The 17,132-nt window shown below is 35.0% G+C and overlaps 2 protein-coding genes across 3 annotated transcripts in view; both read left to right on the top strand.

Annotated features, from left to right (window-relative positions):
• The window catches only part of LOC136974308 (uncharacterized), a 290,946-nt gene extending 286,016 nt beyond the window's left edge, over window positions 1-4,930 (top strand). For both annotated transcript variants that reach the window (XM_067269150.1, XM_067269149.1), the window contains exon 34: window positions 4,813-4,930. The gene's annotated coding sequence lies outside the window, so the exon portion shown is untranslated. The remainder of the gene's footprint in view (window positions 1-4,812) is intronic.
• Window positions 2,556-17,132, top strand: part of LOC136974351 (1-phosphatidylinositol 4,5-bisphosphate phosphodiesterase epsilon-1-like) — a 43,964-nt gene continuing 29,387 nt past the window's right edge. The window contains exons 1-5 of the mRNA XM_067269204.1: window positions 2,556-2,747; window positions 4,813-4,930; window positions 6,668-6,889; window positions 15,243-15,362; window positions 15,435-15,555. Coding sequence (XP_067125305.1) covers window positions 2,556-2,747; window positions 4,813-4,930; window positions 6,668-6,889; window positions 15,243-15,362; window positions 15,435-15,555 — 773 coding nt within the window. The remainder of the gene's footprint in view (window positions 2,748-4,812; window positions 4,931-6,667; window positions 6,890-15,242; window positions 15,363-15,434; window positions 15,556-17,132) is intronic.

Genomic DNA, 17,132 nt, shown 5'->3' on the forward strand with positions numbered 1-17,132 from the left:
AAGAAAGACCAAAGGCTTGTGATCGGAGAGAATTATTGTCCTTTGCCCCAAGATTAAAAACTTAAAATGCCTCAGGGCCATGATTATGGCCAAACACTCCTTTTCTATGGTCGAGTAATTAAGTTCAGCCCCCTGAAACCTCTTACTGAAGTAGCCGATCGGTACTAAGCCCCCAGCAACGCAGAGAGGGGGTCTCTGCGTTGCTCTAGCACTGCAGCAGCCGCTATCTTAGAAGCATCAGTGTGTAAGAAAAAGGGTTCATTAAAATTAGGGTGTGCTAATAATGGCGGTGTGGCGATGGCTTCCTTCAACTTTTCGAACCCTTGTTGGCACTCCAGACCCCACACAAATTTTTTTTCCTTTTTTGTTAACTCGGTAAGCGGTGTGGCAAGGTCAGCAAAGGATGGTATAAAATTTTGAAAAAACCCTACCGCGCCAAGGAAACTGCGGACACCTTTCACGCTCTGGGGCGCCCTCACCATTCTTATGGATTCGATGTTACTTGGGTCCGGACGTACTCCCTCTCTACTAATTATGTGCCCTAGATAACTTACTTCTTCAGCTAATATCTGGCATTTTTTTGGGTTAAGTTTAAGGCCTTCGCTATTCAGGGTGCTGATGACGCAGTCGATCAAATCGAGGTGGTCCTCTAATGTCTGGGAAGACAAAACGACGTCGTCTTGAAAGACGAAGCAAGAGTTCCCTACGAACTTAGCCAGGATTTTCGTCATGACATATTGAAAAAATCTCCCACTGTTCTTACCCCCTTGAGGCATCCGGCAAAGTTGGTATTTGCCCCAAGGTGTGGAGAACGCGAAAACATGCCTCACCCTGGGATCCAAGGGGATCTGAAAATAACCCGCCTTAAGGTCTAGAACCGAAAAATATTTATTTCCATTAAGCTGAGACAATATGTCATCGATCCTAGCCATTGGAAAAACCTGCGTTTTCGTTATTTCGTTTACCTTCCTCAGATCCAGAGTGACGCGGAACTCGCCAGAGTCCTTCAGAACGACGTGTATCGGGGAGTTCCACTCTGACGTGCTCTCCTCGCAAATTCCCGCCTTCAGGAGGTCATTAATTTGTCTTTTGAGGACAGGCAAGTAGCTGTATGGGATACGGTATTGCTTAACTTTTATCGGACACTCAGACATCAATTCAAGGGAGTGCACGTGATCTTTGGTCCCCGATAACTCTGAAACTTCATTAGCCGTAGCGTTTGGATACCTTTTTAACACATCGATCACCCTCTCCTTAACCTTCTCCTCAAGGTGATCCAACTTCCACAACCCCGTCTTATCACCTAGCTCAGTGTTTATATTAATGGAGAAATCCCCATTTCCTCTCAGGTTCATACTATTCACAACTACCCTGATGCCAGTCAGCAGCTCTGGGTGTTGGCAAATAACATCCATGCCGAAAATTAAGTCATAGTCTGTCCCCTTTGGAAAACTCAAACTAGGAGCCTTAGCACATACCCTACACCCGTTCTCGAATCTACAATCGATAATTACAGCCTCATCACTTCTCAGGAGAGCACCTGACATTTTGCTTATACAAGAATCATTAAACACAACCCAGTTTCTATTATGTTTTCTTATATTTTCAGCTAGCTCGTCTCTAATAACGGTCCTTCCCGCACCCGTGTCGACTAGGCAAGTAACCATGGTACCTAACATTAGACCTTCGATTGTCGGTAACCCGCGTCTGGATAATTGGATCCTCGTGGTCAGTTCCAATCTCACGCTCTGGCCATCTGTCTGACCTCCCAAATGGCCCTCCATTAGTTTAAATGCCTACGCTTATTGCACTGTCTAGCCAGGTGCCCCTTCTCCCCGCAAGCATAGCATCTTCTCTCATTGCTCCACTTTCTATCGGGATTCCCATTTCCCTTCATACACTCTGTTAACGATGCGACCGACTCCGTCAATGCCCGTATTTGACCCTCGAGCTCTGCAATACGGCTGTTCACGCCATCCTCTTTCTCAGAGGACGAAACCTTATGTTCTGAATTTGCGCACATCTCGCTCATTATTTTCCCTTTGCCGCAAGCCGCCTCAATCTCCTCCTCTTCCTCTGCCCTACATATCGCTTGGTCCAAGGTGTCCGGATGTTTTTGCATTACCTGCCTCCGGATGTCAGTGGCCAAACCTCTCAAAAAACACTCTTTCACAGCGTTATCCCGGAGCGTGGCCAAGTTACTGTTACGAGCCACGGCGCGCGAGAACAAAGACCTTATGTGGATTCCGTACTCACAGACTTTCTCTCCTCTCTTTTGGGCTATTTTTAGGACTTGACTGAAAGGATCTTGTTCTTTGTCCCTCCGATCGAAGCATTTAATGAGACCCCTCTTTATTTCGTCATAACTCGTGATGCCTTGGTCCCTTAGGTCAAAAAACATCGACAGTGGTTCACCCTTAAGCTTGGCCTGAACCACGGTTACTTTGACTTGCTCCTCCCAACCTGCGAGAGACGCCACGTTTTCCACCGTTTGAAAGAAGCGACATATATCCAAAACATCGCCTGGCGAATTCGTAAAGCATGGGATCATCCCCATGAACCCGGTAACAATAGGGACGTTACTGATCCCCTCCATTGCCAATCCGGATGATACTACAGTATGGCTTTCCATAAGGAAAGAAAAAAAAATTTTCAAAACCGAAGATGTGCAGCGCAGCGACGAATACGTTATACAAATAGTAGGGCCTGGAATGTGCGACGGACTGAACGAAAATGAAATGAGGGATGTACGCTAAACCGACTATTCACTATCCTGTCGCGGACGCCAATGTAGACTCCGCAAGCACGTGGTTTGCGGGTATGAAAGAAAGTGGAAATGAATAGTCGGTAGAAGCATATAGATAAACAAACAAAGGTTTATTAATTACACACACAAAAAAAGGGGGATTGATCGCCTGATTTAAACAGGCAAACAGCGTTCTTAACAAAAATAAGGATGACAATAACACTATGATTACAACAGTAATTAATCACGAGACTAAAACTAATACGCGATTAAACCTTAAAAAACTATACAAACATTTACAAGATGGTAGATACTGTCACCGTATTTCGCGGGACACGTTGTTACAAAATGAGATTCTTCTCACTGGTTTTTGTTTTTTCTCTTCCTGATCGGCTGCTCTGCTTCGAATCCTTTCTCTCGTCTCTTCACCGCTCCAGATCCCCGATCCAAGACAAAGAAAAAATGCCTCGACACATGGAAGTCACCCGTTTTTATCTCCCACCATCCGGGAGCTTTTTCTTCTCCTCCCACGTGATCCTCCAAATAGCCAATCAAAAACCGCGGCACAGCAATGACGACAACAGACGGTACGGTACACAACAAAATGGCTGTGCGTTACATCTAAAACCCGATACAAAAACATATACGCGACGCGACATAAACGAAAAAACAAACATATAAAATAGAACAATCGAACAAAAAAAAAATACATAAATATATACATATAGTTAATAGCGGTGAAGCGCTACACTATTATCTTCCCTTCTTGGAATTTTCTCCCAACTGGTGCTTAAGAGACCGCCTGCTGTTACGCCGTTAAGGACAATGGGGCGGTATGCGGCCCTCAGGGTAGAACGGGAACCATGAGTTCATTCTTTCGAGAGGACTGGACAAGGAAAGACACATGAACAGGACCTCTCCACCACGTCTTTGGAACCGCGTGGAGACAACAAAGAGGTCCGAAGAAAAGAAGTGAAAATCTCCGATCATGAAAACGTACAAGAGTAATTTTTTCGTCCAAGTCTGTTAAGTAATCCACATTTTAGAGAAGAAGTTAACATTTTTCATGATTAGGAAGTGATCCGTCCAACTTATATATATTGCACCGTGAATAATGCCGAAATTCTTGGGTACCTCTTTCTTTTTCTTTCTATTCTTTACTTTATTGTTCTAAATTTATCTATCGTCCTACATTAATTATAATTAGTTATAAGTTTAGTAGTAAGGTGTACATATATTTTAATTACCCTTAGTAGGATAGTTATTTTTGTAAAGAAAGAATCATCGTGAGATTTAAACTTATGTCAGTATTCTCTTTATATTGTCAGTCACTATACTAATATATGTGTGTCGGGGATAGAGATTTTTTAGCTGGCATCCTACAAAATTTCCTGTATCCTGTTATGAGAATTAAAGATTCTGATTTTAAAAATTTTTAGTTTCTATGTATACGGTATTCGCGCACCTCACACTTCTTATGTTGAAGAAAATCAACGGCCCAACCAATCAGCAAGAGGCCTCGCATCATGATGAATCATTGATGATATTGCTATTTAAATTACATTTCAATGCACATATGGGAAAGATACTATTTCCATTTTTTGGTATGTGCCATAGTTGAATTTAAATCAAATTAATTAATAAAAACTGTGTTAATTGACATTTACATAATATAAATGGCATTCGAGAATTTGTGTTATATGCTTAAGTTATATTAATAAATTTTTGTCATTTAATTTATTATATATTATAATATTAATATTTATTGATATTAGGTAGCCAGTTAATTAAAACTAAAAATAATAATTAAATTTAAAAATAATAAAAAAGTGAAAAGAAAGGATTTTGTTTTTGAGATTGGAAACAGATTAATCCAATTTGTATTGTTTTTTATGGGAGAATTTGTTTCAGTTTGAGAACAAATTAGTTTTTGAACAACTTTTGGGAACAACTTAAGTTTGAAATCTGAGGTTTGACTGTATTATTATCTATACACATTAATTTATTATATATGTATTATAATATTATAATGAATATATATTAAAGAATATTGTAATTTTCTTTAGGCTGTCTCAGCTCCAAGTCGTACCAACAGTATCATATCAACAACTAGTACTGGTTCTTTAAATGATGATGATGATGATGATTACGATGATGACGATGATGATGAAGAATTATTAGAAGGTAAAATTTTTACATTTAATAAACCTTAGGGGCCTCCTGCTACTAAGGTTTCCATATCTGATCTTCTCTTTCAAATTTTTTCAAATTGAAGTCCAATAAATACATTAATTATTAAATTATTATTAACCAGTTAGCTCTTCTTTCTTAATTTCAGTAATTTGTGAAGAACATTTGTTTTTCTTGATATTTATCTATATATATATATATATATATATATATATACATATATATATGTAAAATTACATGTCCTGACTGATTCATCATTGCCCAGAGCAAACTGTTAAACCTAAAGAGGTGAAATTTGGTACACAGGACTGTTAGGGTACGTCATGAGAACGTACACTAAGAAGAGTTTTTTCAAAATTCCCCCTGTGGGGGAGAGGGAGAGGATTAAGGCTTAACCCCGAAGAAGTCAACTTCTATTATACTATTTTAGATGCGGGTTTTTGTGTTTTTACTGCATTTTAATAGGGTATGTCACAAGAATGCACATTAAAAAAAGAAAGGGATTTTCAGAAATTTCTACTGTGGGGGAGAGGAAGAAAGTTAAAGATTACCCTGAAGAACTCAGCTTCTACTGTACTACTTTAGATGCCACTTTTTTAATTTTTGCAGGAAATCAAACACATTTCTAACCCTTCTAAAAATTCTCAATGATATTTAGTGTTCCGTCGTATTTAAAGTTGACACAGGGAGCGTATGCACATAAGTTTGCTGTATTTGAACTTTTCATCTTAATGTTCAATTTTATGTTCGAATTTATACTTATGAATGATTCTGAAAGTTCCAGCTTACTTTTGGTATTATTTAAACCTGAAGAACCCAGAAAGGGTTACAGAAACATTTGTTGTTCATCATTTAGTGGTACTATGAACCAGTTAGTGGTTACAGTGAGCCTTAATTATCGTTATTCTGGTGTGGTAAGCAGATATCTAAAAATTCTCTAATTAGTCTCAGAAGAGGAGAAACCTAATTCTTGCACCCAGGGAAAATGGGTAAGATTGGCTGTAATCTAATAATCTCAATCTTTGCTATTATTACATTTTGTCCGAGCAATGCCAGGCTCAACTGCTAGTTTTGTAATAAAGCCATGGCTTTGTCACAGTATTAATATTTACATTACTTTCTTAACAATAGAAAACAATTTGATAAAAAAGTTTTATGTAATTTGTAAATTTTTGTTGTTATCACTAACAAATATACTATATACTATCTGAATAATTTTAAAAAGATATCATTCTCTTTGAATTTTATTCAGAATTTGATTCTGAATAATTTTATTCTCTCAATTCTATTTTCTCACACACACATACACAATATATACAATTGTAACATCTGTCACTTGATATTAGTAAAAATAGGTAATTTACTTTACTATTATTTAATAGTAACATAGTAGATTAAACTTCAAATCACATAAAATTAATCAAACAACATTAATCAAATTAAGTCAAACAAAGAATTCATACTGAAGTTATAAAATTAATTAAATCTAGCTATTTATCAGATTTCATTTAACATTTTGCTAAAGACCAAATAAAAAAAAAAAAATCTTTGAAGTCATCTTACTTTTATCCTTTGACAAACATTATCAGCATTCTTGTTGGCATTCTAGTATGCCAGGGCACTCTAAATGCATTTTTTTAAAGAAAAAAGACTTATTAAAAAATATTCTTTATATCAAAAGTCTTTTATAGTATACATTTTCTATATTAATTAGTAAATATTTTATTTTAGTTCGAACTGAATCTATATCTAGTCAAGAAGGATCTGGATCTGGAAAAGATAAAGCTTTGAGTCCTTGTACTGGAATTTCTTCAAGGCCTCGTAGTCAGTTAGACATGACAACTGATGTTTGGCATACAGATGATGAAATTGCAAAACCTCAAAAATCAAGCAGTCAGATTGCACCTGAACTGTCTGAAATTGTAATCTATTGTCAAGCTATTAAATTTAGAGGTATGTGTTATTTTATGTTATAAAAAATGTTTCAATAATTTTTTAAATTTAAATTTTGTAATTACAAGAAATGTTTTAACTACAGTAATACCTTGCTTGCCCATTAAAACTGCACAAATTTTAATGTAAATCAAACTCCATCTTGCAGCTATTTATTTAAGTGCCCAAGATAGGAGTGCCCTAATATAAGGTGACCAGACATCCTGCTTTATGCATGACATATCCTGTATTATCCCATTTATCCCACTGGGATGTCTAAATGTCCCACTTTTCACTCAGAGAATAAAAATACAAGGTAACAAGCTCAACAAGTAGACCTCATTGCCATCTGACAATCCATCTATAATGTGTGCTTACATTTATGGCAGGCTACATATTGTAGTGGAAGCACATGCTGAAGTATATTGCCATGCTATGAAGGAATGAATTTCTGTTTACAGATTTTCAGGAACAGTTTATTTCCATGCTGAGTGAGCAGCCTGTGGATGAGGAACTTGAGACTAAATGTGTGTCTAGAAAACAGTGTGCAGGGACGTTTTAAATTTAATGCATGGGTGAACCTGGCATTTACTAGAGGCATAAAAATGACAATAGTGAGGTTGCAGCCAAAGTTTTCATCTCTAAAACCTGAATGTCAAGCGCCATTTACAAGATAGTGGTGCTCAATCTCTCGATGTTTTAGAGATGAAAACTTTGGCTGCAACCTTGCTATTATACAGTAAAACCCAGTAAAGATGTTCCTGCTATGTATTGCAGCGCCATCTCTGGCAATTCTTATATGTTATGTTGGTAGCGTGCCTGCGCACCACAATTCAGTTCTGTACTGCTTCTTGTTCAATAAAGATGTGCTTGTTACTTGTTCATAAGAATCCGTCTCCATCCTTCTTAATCTAATTCCGACGACCATGCTTACCAATTCTGGCGACGAGGTGGGTTAAAGATAGTCTATTTCTTCAATTTTATTCAAGCTTCAGCAAGAATACTATTGTTTATTTTTTTTTCCTCGACGAAGTCAACACGTGGCTACCTTCAAGCTAGACTTTGAACCTTCGACCCGTAAGTTACCGAATTGCTTATTATCATTATTTTCTTTCCTTTATTCGGAAATGGCAACGATTAACGTTAATCCGTATAACGTGAATAGTGATTGGGATGAATATGTGGAACAATTGGAAGAATTCTTTATAGCGTCTAATATCACTGACGATAGAAAAATGGTGGCTACTCTTCTTAGTCAGATGGGACCGGTGGCTTATAAATTGTTAAGAAACCTTTGTCAACCTGATAAACCCTCTTCGAAGACATTTTCTGACTTAAAAAGTATAATGAGATCTCATAAAAATAAATCAGTTAGTATAATTTCCGAGAGAGTGAACTTTACTCGCCGGGTACAGAAAGAAGGAGAATCGATTAATGATTTCATAGTTGGGTTAAAATCTTTAAGCGAAAAGTGTGATTTTGGAGACTCCCTTGCAACACGTTTAAGAGATCAATTTGTGTCAGGCTTGTACGACCCTAGAATTCGTTCAAATCTTTTTGCTAAAAATGAGTCGGAATTAGACCTTCAGAAAGCGATCAATTATGCTATTGCTATGGAACAAGCTCTGATTGATGCAGGTCGTTTCAATAAATTGCCACTCGAAAACGATTGTTTTAAAATTCGTTCCACAAAGTTCCCTAACAGAAAGAAGGAGTTTAGTGAGAATAGTTCTAGAGATAAAACTAAGTTCGAAACAAAGAAAACTGGTAGTTACATTTGTAGATCTTGTGGAAGCAAAGATCACTCCCGTGAGAATTGTAGATTTAGAACATTTACCTGTAATAAATGTGGCATACCTGGTCATATTGCAAGGGTTTGTGGAAAAACTAAGCATCCTCATGTGAGCGTACACCAACTATCTCGTACCAACAAAGATTCGAATGGTTATTCAGAGATAGATAATTCAACTTATTTTAATCTTTTCAATATTCAAGATGTCTCCACACCAGTTCCACCTATTATTCTCACTCTATCCATTAACAAGAAGAACATTAGTTTTGAAGTTGATACTGGCTCCCCACTTTCCATCATTTCTGAATCCACTTTCAACAGAGACTTATCATCCTTTTCTTTACATGAGTCTAAACATTTTCTTTGCACATATGGAAATTTCAAGTTGAATGTATTGGGATTTATCACAGTACCAGTTCTTTACAATCGTTCTCGCCATAAACTTCGCCTTTATGTGGTTCGTCATGGTAATGCTAATCTCATTGGAAGAGATTGGATTCGAGAGTTAAAGCTTTCATGTAAAATCAACAGTATTACTCCTAGGATTTCACATACAAACTCTAATCTGCTTACTCTACTAGACAAATACTCTACTGTATTTTCTGATGGTATTGGATGTTCTAAATCAATATCCCTTCATTTAACCTTAAAACCAGATGCACATCCTATTTTTCTGAAACCAAGGACAGTTCCTTTTTCCCTCAGGGATAAAGTTGAAGCAGAGTTATCTAGGTTAGAAAAGGCTGGAGTAATTTCTAAGATATCCAACAGTGCTTGGGCTACACCTATAATTCCAGTAGTTAAAAATGATGGTAGTGTTAAGATAGCTGGACTTTTTAATCTAACCCTGAATAAGATGTTACAAATAGATGTCCATCCAATACCTCGTTTGGAAGAGATTTCCATGAAATTACTTGGAGGTGAGAAGTTCTCTACCTTTGACTTAAGTGATGCCTATAACCAATTCCAATTGGATGATGAAAGTAAAAATTTAGTGGTTATCAATACTCATCTTGGATTGTATAAGTGCAATCGTCTCTTATATGGTATTGCATCTGCCCCTGCTTTATTTCAAAGAGCTATGGAGAAATTATTCTCCACAATTCCGAAAACGCAACCATATTTTGATGACTTGGTTACTTCTGGTACAAATCATTCAGACCATTTCAGTAATATTGAAAGGATCCTATCCATTTGTGAAGCAGAAGGAATCAAACTAAATAAACAAAAGTGCAAATTCTTACAAGATTCTGTAAAATTCTTAGGATTTGAGATTTCAAAACAAGGAATTGCTCCTTTATCCTCAAAACTGGATCCTATATTAAAAGCTCATAAGCCTCGTAATGTCCATTCTCTACGTTCGTTCCTAGGCATGTTGAACTATTATTCTAAATTTGTACCTAAACTGTCTACTTATCTACACCCTCTCTACAAACTCTTACGTAAAGGATGTTCTTGGACCTGGACAAAAGAACATGAATCTGCTTTTCAAAGTGCAAAAAACTCATTAAAACAAGCTACACTTCTTATACACTATGATCCTAACAAAGAATTATACTTGGCTACAGATGCTTCTCAATTTGGTGTCGGCGCTGTTCTTTTCCATATTATCGACAATGTAAAACGTCCTATTACGTTTGCTAATGCTTTACTTTCACCTGCTCAACGTCGATATTCTCAGACAGAGAAAGAGGCATTATCCATTATTTTTGGTATCAAGAAATTTCGACAATATCTTCTTGGTCGCCATTTCATCTTAGAAACAGACCATAAGCCCTTACTTGCAATTTTCGGTGATAAAAGAGGACAGAATGAGATTGTAGCTGCTAGACTACAAAGATGGAGCATCATATTGAATGACTATAATTATACAATCAAGTACATCTCCTCTGCAACTAATATCATAGCTGACGGCCTTTCCAGAAATACTACTAATGATTTATTCATAGAAGATTTTAGTAACTCAGTTCCAAGTTCATTATTTAATTTGCAGTTTGACTCCCTTCCTTTTACCAATAGTGCCTTTATAGAAGCATGTCGTACAGATAAACTTTTCAATGTTTTGCATAAGTGTATCAAGAATAATTGGCATCAGATAAATACAACTGTTAAGCCATTTCTTAAATTCAAGGATTCCCTTTCTCTAGAAGGAAACTTAATATTTATGGGTGATAGAATATTTGTTCCTGAAAAATTTCGCAGAAATGTTCTCATTGAATTACATTCTGGACATCAAGGTATCGTTAAATCGAAAATGTTAGCAAGATCAATTGTTTGGTGGCCAGGCATTGATAGTGATCTAGAACGAACAGTGAAAGAATGTATTTTATGTCAGTCATACCATCGAAATCCTCCCTCTACTAATACTTTAAGATGGCCAATTCCTGAAGAGCCTTGGAGTAGATTGCACATTGACTTTGCTGGTCCATTCCTTGGAAAAATGTTTCTAATAGGTATTGATGCAAAAACTAAATATCCTGAAATTCAAATAATGCAATCCACAGATTCTTCTGCTACTATTCTGGCACTTAGATCTTGGTTTAGTCGTCATGGCCTTCCATTACATGTTCATTCTGATAATGGCTCTCAATTCACATCTCGTGAATTCAGAATGTTTTTAGCTCAGAACGGAATTTGTCAGACATTCTCTCCGCCGTACCATCCTGCAACTAATGGAGCAGTTGAAGGATTTATCAAAACGTTTAAGTCTTCTTTAAAAAAATTAATTCGTGAAAAGGATTTAATGACATCCCTCCTTCAATTTCTTACTTCATATCGTTCTACTCCTCACTGTTCTACTGGTAAAACACCAAGTGAGATGCTATTCAACAGAAAACTTCGCTCAAAACTAGATTTGTTTCGTCCTTTAACATTATCGAATAACAACGTAGTTCGTCCACAGCGTTCATTTATGATAGGAGACACAATTTTTGCTCGTGACTTTTGTTCTAAAGAATATTGGGTTGCAGGTAAAGTTATTCAGAAACTTTCACCTGTTACATATAACATTGAGCTTCCTAATGGTTCCGTATGGAAACGTCATATTGATCAACTGAGATCTCGATCAACTGCATCCGTCAAATCTCAAGGTGCTTCATTCATTCCTCTTCAGCTGTGGTGGGAAGAAAAAGAAGAAAATAATCCAATAGTTGAAAACATTCCTCAGAAAGATAACATGAAAAATTCATCTTCAGATTCTGCCTTAGCTTCAGACTCTTCTAATACTCAAGAATCAAGTCATAGACATCGTAAAACCCCTACCTACTTACAAGACTATGTTTGTTTGTAATTCTCCTTAGGAGGGGATGGTGCTATGTATTGCAGCACTATCTCTGGCAACTCTTATATGTTATGTTGGTAGCACACCTGCGCACCACAATTCAGTTCTGTACCCTTCTTGTTCAATAAAGACGTGCTTGTTACTTGTTCATAAGAATCCGTCTCCATCCTTCTTAATCTAATTCCGACGACCATACATACCAGTTCCTGCATGTGATTTTTTTCTCACTTAAGTTGTCAAGAGCCAATTTATTCAATATAAACATTACACATAAAAAACTACAGTGAATATATTACAACGGTAGTCCCAATCATCATGAACAGTTTATTATATGCCATAGGTTTTACAAAACAAAATGATTTGGCATAGTCCAGACAAAGCAAGAGAGTGTATGTCGAATAAAGAAGGATAGGAACAAAAAATAATGAAATTAAAAGACATAAGTGTTGGGCCAGAACTATTAATCTTGAGACAGTGAATTATTTTTGCATGTAGGCAGTCATCATTCTAGGCACAGTCCTGTTTGTAAGTACACCTATCCCTCGTTTTACACGGCACTTTTTTTACACGTTTTCGCTTTTACACGGTTTAAAAAATAAATGTAGAAAATAAACTGGCTATGATCAAAAGGAACAATTTTTAACTCTAATCTACATCTATATTCCAATCCACCTTAATTATATGTTATAGTTGATATTTAGGATACTAGGTGACAGTTTTATTTCAATCCGTTAAATAGTAACCGATAAACCGATATAGGGTACTCCCCCATACGCACGAAGTTGCATTCATTGCACATAGTTTTAAACCAGAAAATTTTAATTTTTCATATTCATAAGTAACAAACGATTACATTACAGTCAAACCTGTTTTTATGCAGTGAATAGGGACCGCATAAAAAAAATGCATAAAAAAATCGCACGAAACTTCACGAGTGGCTATAAAAAATAGTTTTCGCAACACAATTAAAAAAATATTTTTTTTTTATGCGGTCAATAGAGACCACATAAAAAAAGTCTCACATAGAAAATAACTCAAAACCGTACGAAATAGAATATATTGACAACAGATGTCAGCACTTGACTGCATCGTCTCATCTATCGTCTGTTTTACATATTTTTGTCCAGGTGGTGTTTTGTTGACTTAAAAAATAAATTATTTCATTTTTCGCATATTCATGCAATAATATTACTATAATAAATTCATTTATGATATAATAAGTTTATTTAGCTATAATAAGTTGTAGCTGTACGCTATACCTTTTTATTGTAAACATAGATTTAAGTTTAGTTTAATATCTTTCTTTTCCCTATCCTTTGTCTCATCCCCTTCTAGAACTTTCTTGCTTTGTCTTTCTGGTTCATTACCCCTTGGGTGGGATTGCCAATTCTGAGAAAAGGAGTACGTAAACAAAGGGTGAGGCAAGGCCCTGGAGCCGATGAACAAAGAGTAGAGATACTTTGGTCGGGACACTCAACAAGTACGGGCGGACAGAAGGAAGGCTCGATATAGCTAGCACGCTAATCGGAGACCTCTGAGTTGCGGAAGGGAAACTTGTACTTGAATCCCGAAGAATGAGGGCGGAATTTGGGTAGCCACCAGATCGAATTTTAGATGATTGAAGGCTACATTCACCCCCAAGGAACTAGTAAAGAAATTGAAGAGCTCTGACGCATAACATCGAGGTGTAATATTAACCCCAAGAAAAGAATCAGATTTGTGTCTCACCCAAGTCTTTAAGACCAGGAAAATCCTGGGTATTTCTATTTTCTCTCATTCTTCTATCTTCCATTTTCTTGTCTTTCCTTAGTTGTAGTTAGCATAAGTATTAGTTTGTAAGTTTCGGCCCGCGTATAGTTATCGCGCACATTGATCTTTTGTTCGTTAGAAAATATTGTAGCGTATGTGTGTATAGTCAATTACTTGTAGTTGTTGGGATCCAATGAACTTGTTTAGTGCGATAATAAATTACTTTGTCACATTAAGAAAATCTAGTCATTTATTTTTACCTGTCGCCTTAAACTTCACAAAGTCAACGTGAGACATGACAAATCGCATGAGACTAGTCGCCAACTATACCGCACAAAAAAAAATCGTATAAAAAATCGCACAAAAAAAGACCGCATAAAAACAGGTTTGACTGTATTTTTAATTACATTTTTTATATTACATTACATTACACAATTACATTACATTTTTATGAATCTTTCAGATTTTATTTTTTGTTCCTTTGTTCTTTGTATTTAATTAATAAAAGAATATATTTTTTTGCCTTTCAATATTTTTGTTTGATTTATGTACCTTTAAAAAATTGAAAAAAATTCATAATTAATAAACAAGGAAATTATGCATTTTTTGCATATTTTTCGATTTACACAGTTTTACATTCAAAAAGATACAAATTCGATTTACACGTTTTTCTCAGGAACCTATCTTCCGTGTAAATCGAGGGATAGGTGTACTATAGTAAATACTTTGCCAATATCTATAATCACAATCCATGTTCCAGAGTCAGAATCAGAATTTGTGTATTTAAAGTAAAGCAAACCATGACTATAAATAAATGTTACCATAATTATAAATCATGAATCTGTTTTAGAAATTATTTGTTTAATAAAAACAGAAATTTACAGATTTACGTTTCTTCAACAAACCTATTGGATTCAAATTTCCTTGCTAACAAAAGAAAATTTTAACCGAATGATGCAAGATTCAATTCCAGTTCACAGTTAAAAAAAATTAAAATGTCCAAAGAGCTCAAAAATACTGATATGTTATTAAATAATTTTGACTCATGTGAAAGCATTTATTTTAAGATTAATCAAAATTTGGAAATTTATAAGGCCACCACCATCATGCAGCCATAAACTATTGTGATGACTCTTTCCCCACTGCCTGGAAGTTTTTCTTTGAAATATAAACACCCCACTTCTCTTTTCTTACATCATACATCCCTTCTCCTTACACATGTGTTTGGCAATCCCATGTTTTCTCAGCAGTTTGTTGCTTCATGATGTCTGTTTCACCCGTTTAATGGCAAAAACATTCACACTTCGTTAACTTATAATTTGCTTGCTGGTTTGTTAGGTTTTTGCAGTGTTTACAACTGATTAATATTAGACAATAATAAAGTAGCAGTTGTTAATTTAATCAAAATATGATATAAATCTGTACATTTTAAAATATTTTTAAAAAGATTTTTAAAAATCTATTTTATTATATTTTATTACTAAAATTATTATGTTTTATAACATACATAAAAAAAAAGTAATATAATTCTAAGAGAATATTTAAATATTTAGGATTCATTACTAGTTCAAGTCCCACCAATTCTGTCAAAGCTAAGAAGACAGCAAATAGAAAGAATCTTCTTCCAGCAAGTAGTTCTGTTCCTACACCATTAAGTCAACCTCTTCAAACAGGTTATTTAAAATTACTATATTTATATTTTATTATTAAAGAATTTTAATGGATTATATAGTGTATATTTTTAGAAACCAAACATGAAACATCTCCTGGAAAAAGACCATGTTTATCATCTCCTTGTTATCAAGTTTCATCATTAAATGAAAACACTGCAAAAAAGTTATGCAAAAGACATCCTTTAGCTCTTATTACATATCCTTTAATAGTTTTAGTGGTACATTTATAATATAATAGAATTACAAGTATAACAAACATCTCAAAGCTTGATAAGTATAAATTTAGGCAATTGTTGGATGTTTCTATATACTTATTGGACTTGGAGATGTTTGTTATACTTATATATATATATATATATATATATATATACACTTTGTCAAGGAAAACGTTAGCTGGCTGAGTGCCATGGTGGCGTTGTTCTTAGGTCGTGGACATAGGAGTTGTCCCCAGTCAGCACCATGATTAACTGCGTAAAGTCATATTCAAATTTAAATACATCTAGAAGTGAAGGCTTGCTCAGGGTCCAAGTGGCACAACTGACAAGTGCACCGCACAGCAAGTGGAGGCTGTGTGTTCAAGCCCTGCCCTGGATCAGTTTCTTTTCTTCCAGATGGTTCTAAATCATTTAATAAATTATTAAATAATTATTAATTTAGTTAAGATATGGCACCTAATGTCTACCTCAAGTAGCAAATTACTTTATATTAATTATTTAAATAAGCAAAAATATAGCCTGATCATTTAAGTGATTATTGGATGTTTCTATAATAGAATTACTTGAATTTAATTTTGGTAAATTAATGAAACATTAACTTAAATATATGCAACTATTAAAGAACTGTGCTAATTGTTTAATTGTTAAATCTTGATTTGCTATTGCAAGATTTATTATGCATGCTTAATAATTTAAATTTTAAAAATTATTAGATTTCAATAAAATTTATAAAAAATTATTTTGATTTTATGAATATAAAAAGCATTCTTAAATTTTTAAAAAATATTAAATTGCATTTCATTTGTTTAAAAATACTTTCAGATGAACATTCTTCACATATCCAACTGTTTCTACCATTTATTAAATTATTATTAAATAATTTTTTATTATATATGTATATAAATTATATAAATTTACATTATAATAAAATAATTTAACAAGCAAATATTAATTGTGACATCATCATAATGCCTAACTGCAATTTTTTATATTTTTAATTCATTTAATTTAAAATAAATGCTCTTCACCTCAAATTAGAAGTGTCTTGCCCCTGTACATCATATTTTTCCTGATAACAACAGAATCATACTGGTCATTATGAGGATTGCTGATCAGGAAAGGGGGATCAGTTCGACTTGAGTCAAGATGTATGAGGGGTTTACAATGGTATGTGGATGGTGGTGTTGACACACTGACACAAGCACCTTTACAAATGAAACCCATTTATTTTGATATAAGATGGGAGCTTACACTTTCTTATAGTCAGGTATCACTTTAACAAAGTTTGAGAGAATTCCATTGGTTCCAGCAAAGTTTGTGAGGTGTAGATGGCCCCAGAGCTATATCACTAACAAGTCCAGTGGAGTGCAGACAGGAACAATGGAACTTCAGTGAGGATTGGAGCACAGAGAATAGAGAGAGGAGTGCACGCATCACTTTAAATGGTAAAAATCTGTGCTTTATCCTTGAAATTTGGAATATTTAAAGAATTTCATCCCTAAATTCCTTACTCCAATTGGCTCCAATTCTCTCATCATTTCCCGGTTGGTCTACT

The sequence above is a fragment of the Centruroides vittatus genome, unplaced genomic scaffold (assembly GCF_030686945.1).
Source record: "Centruroides vittatus isolate TY-2023 unplaced genomic scaffold, ASM3068694v2 contig_347, whole genome shotgun sequence".
Classification (NCBI taxonomy): Eukaryota; Metazoa; Arthropoda; class Arachnida; order Scorpiones; family Buthidae; genus Centruroides; species Centruroides vittatus.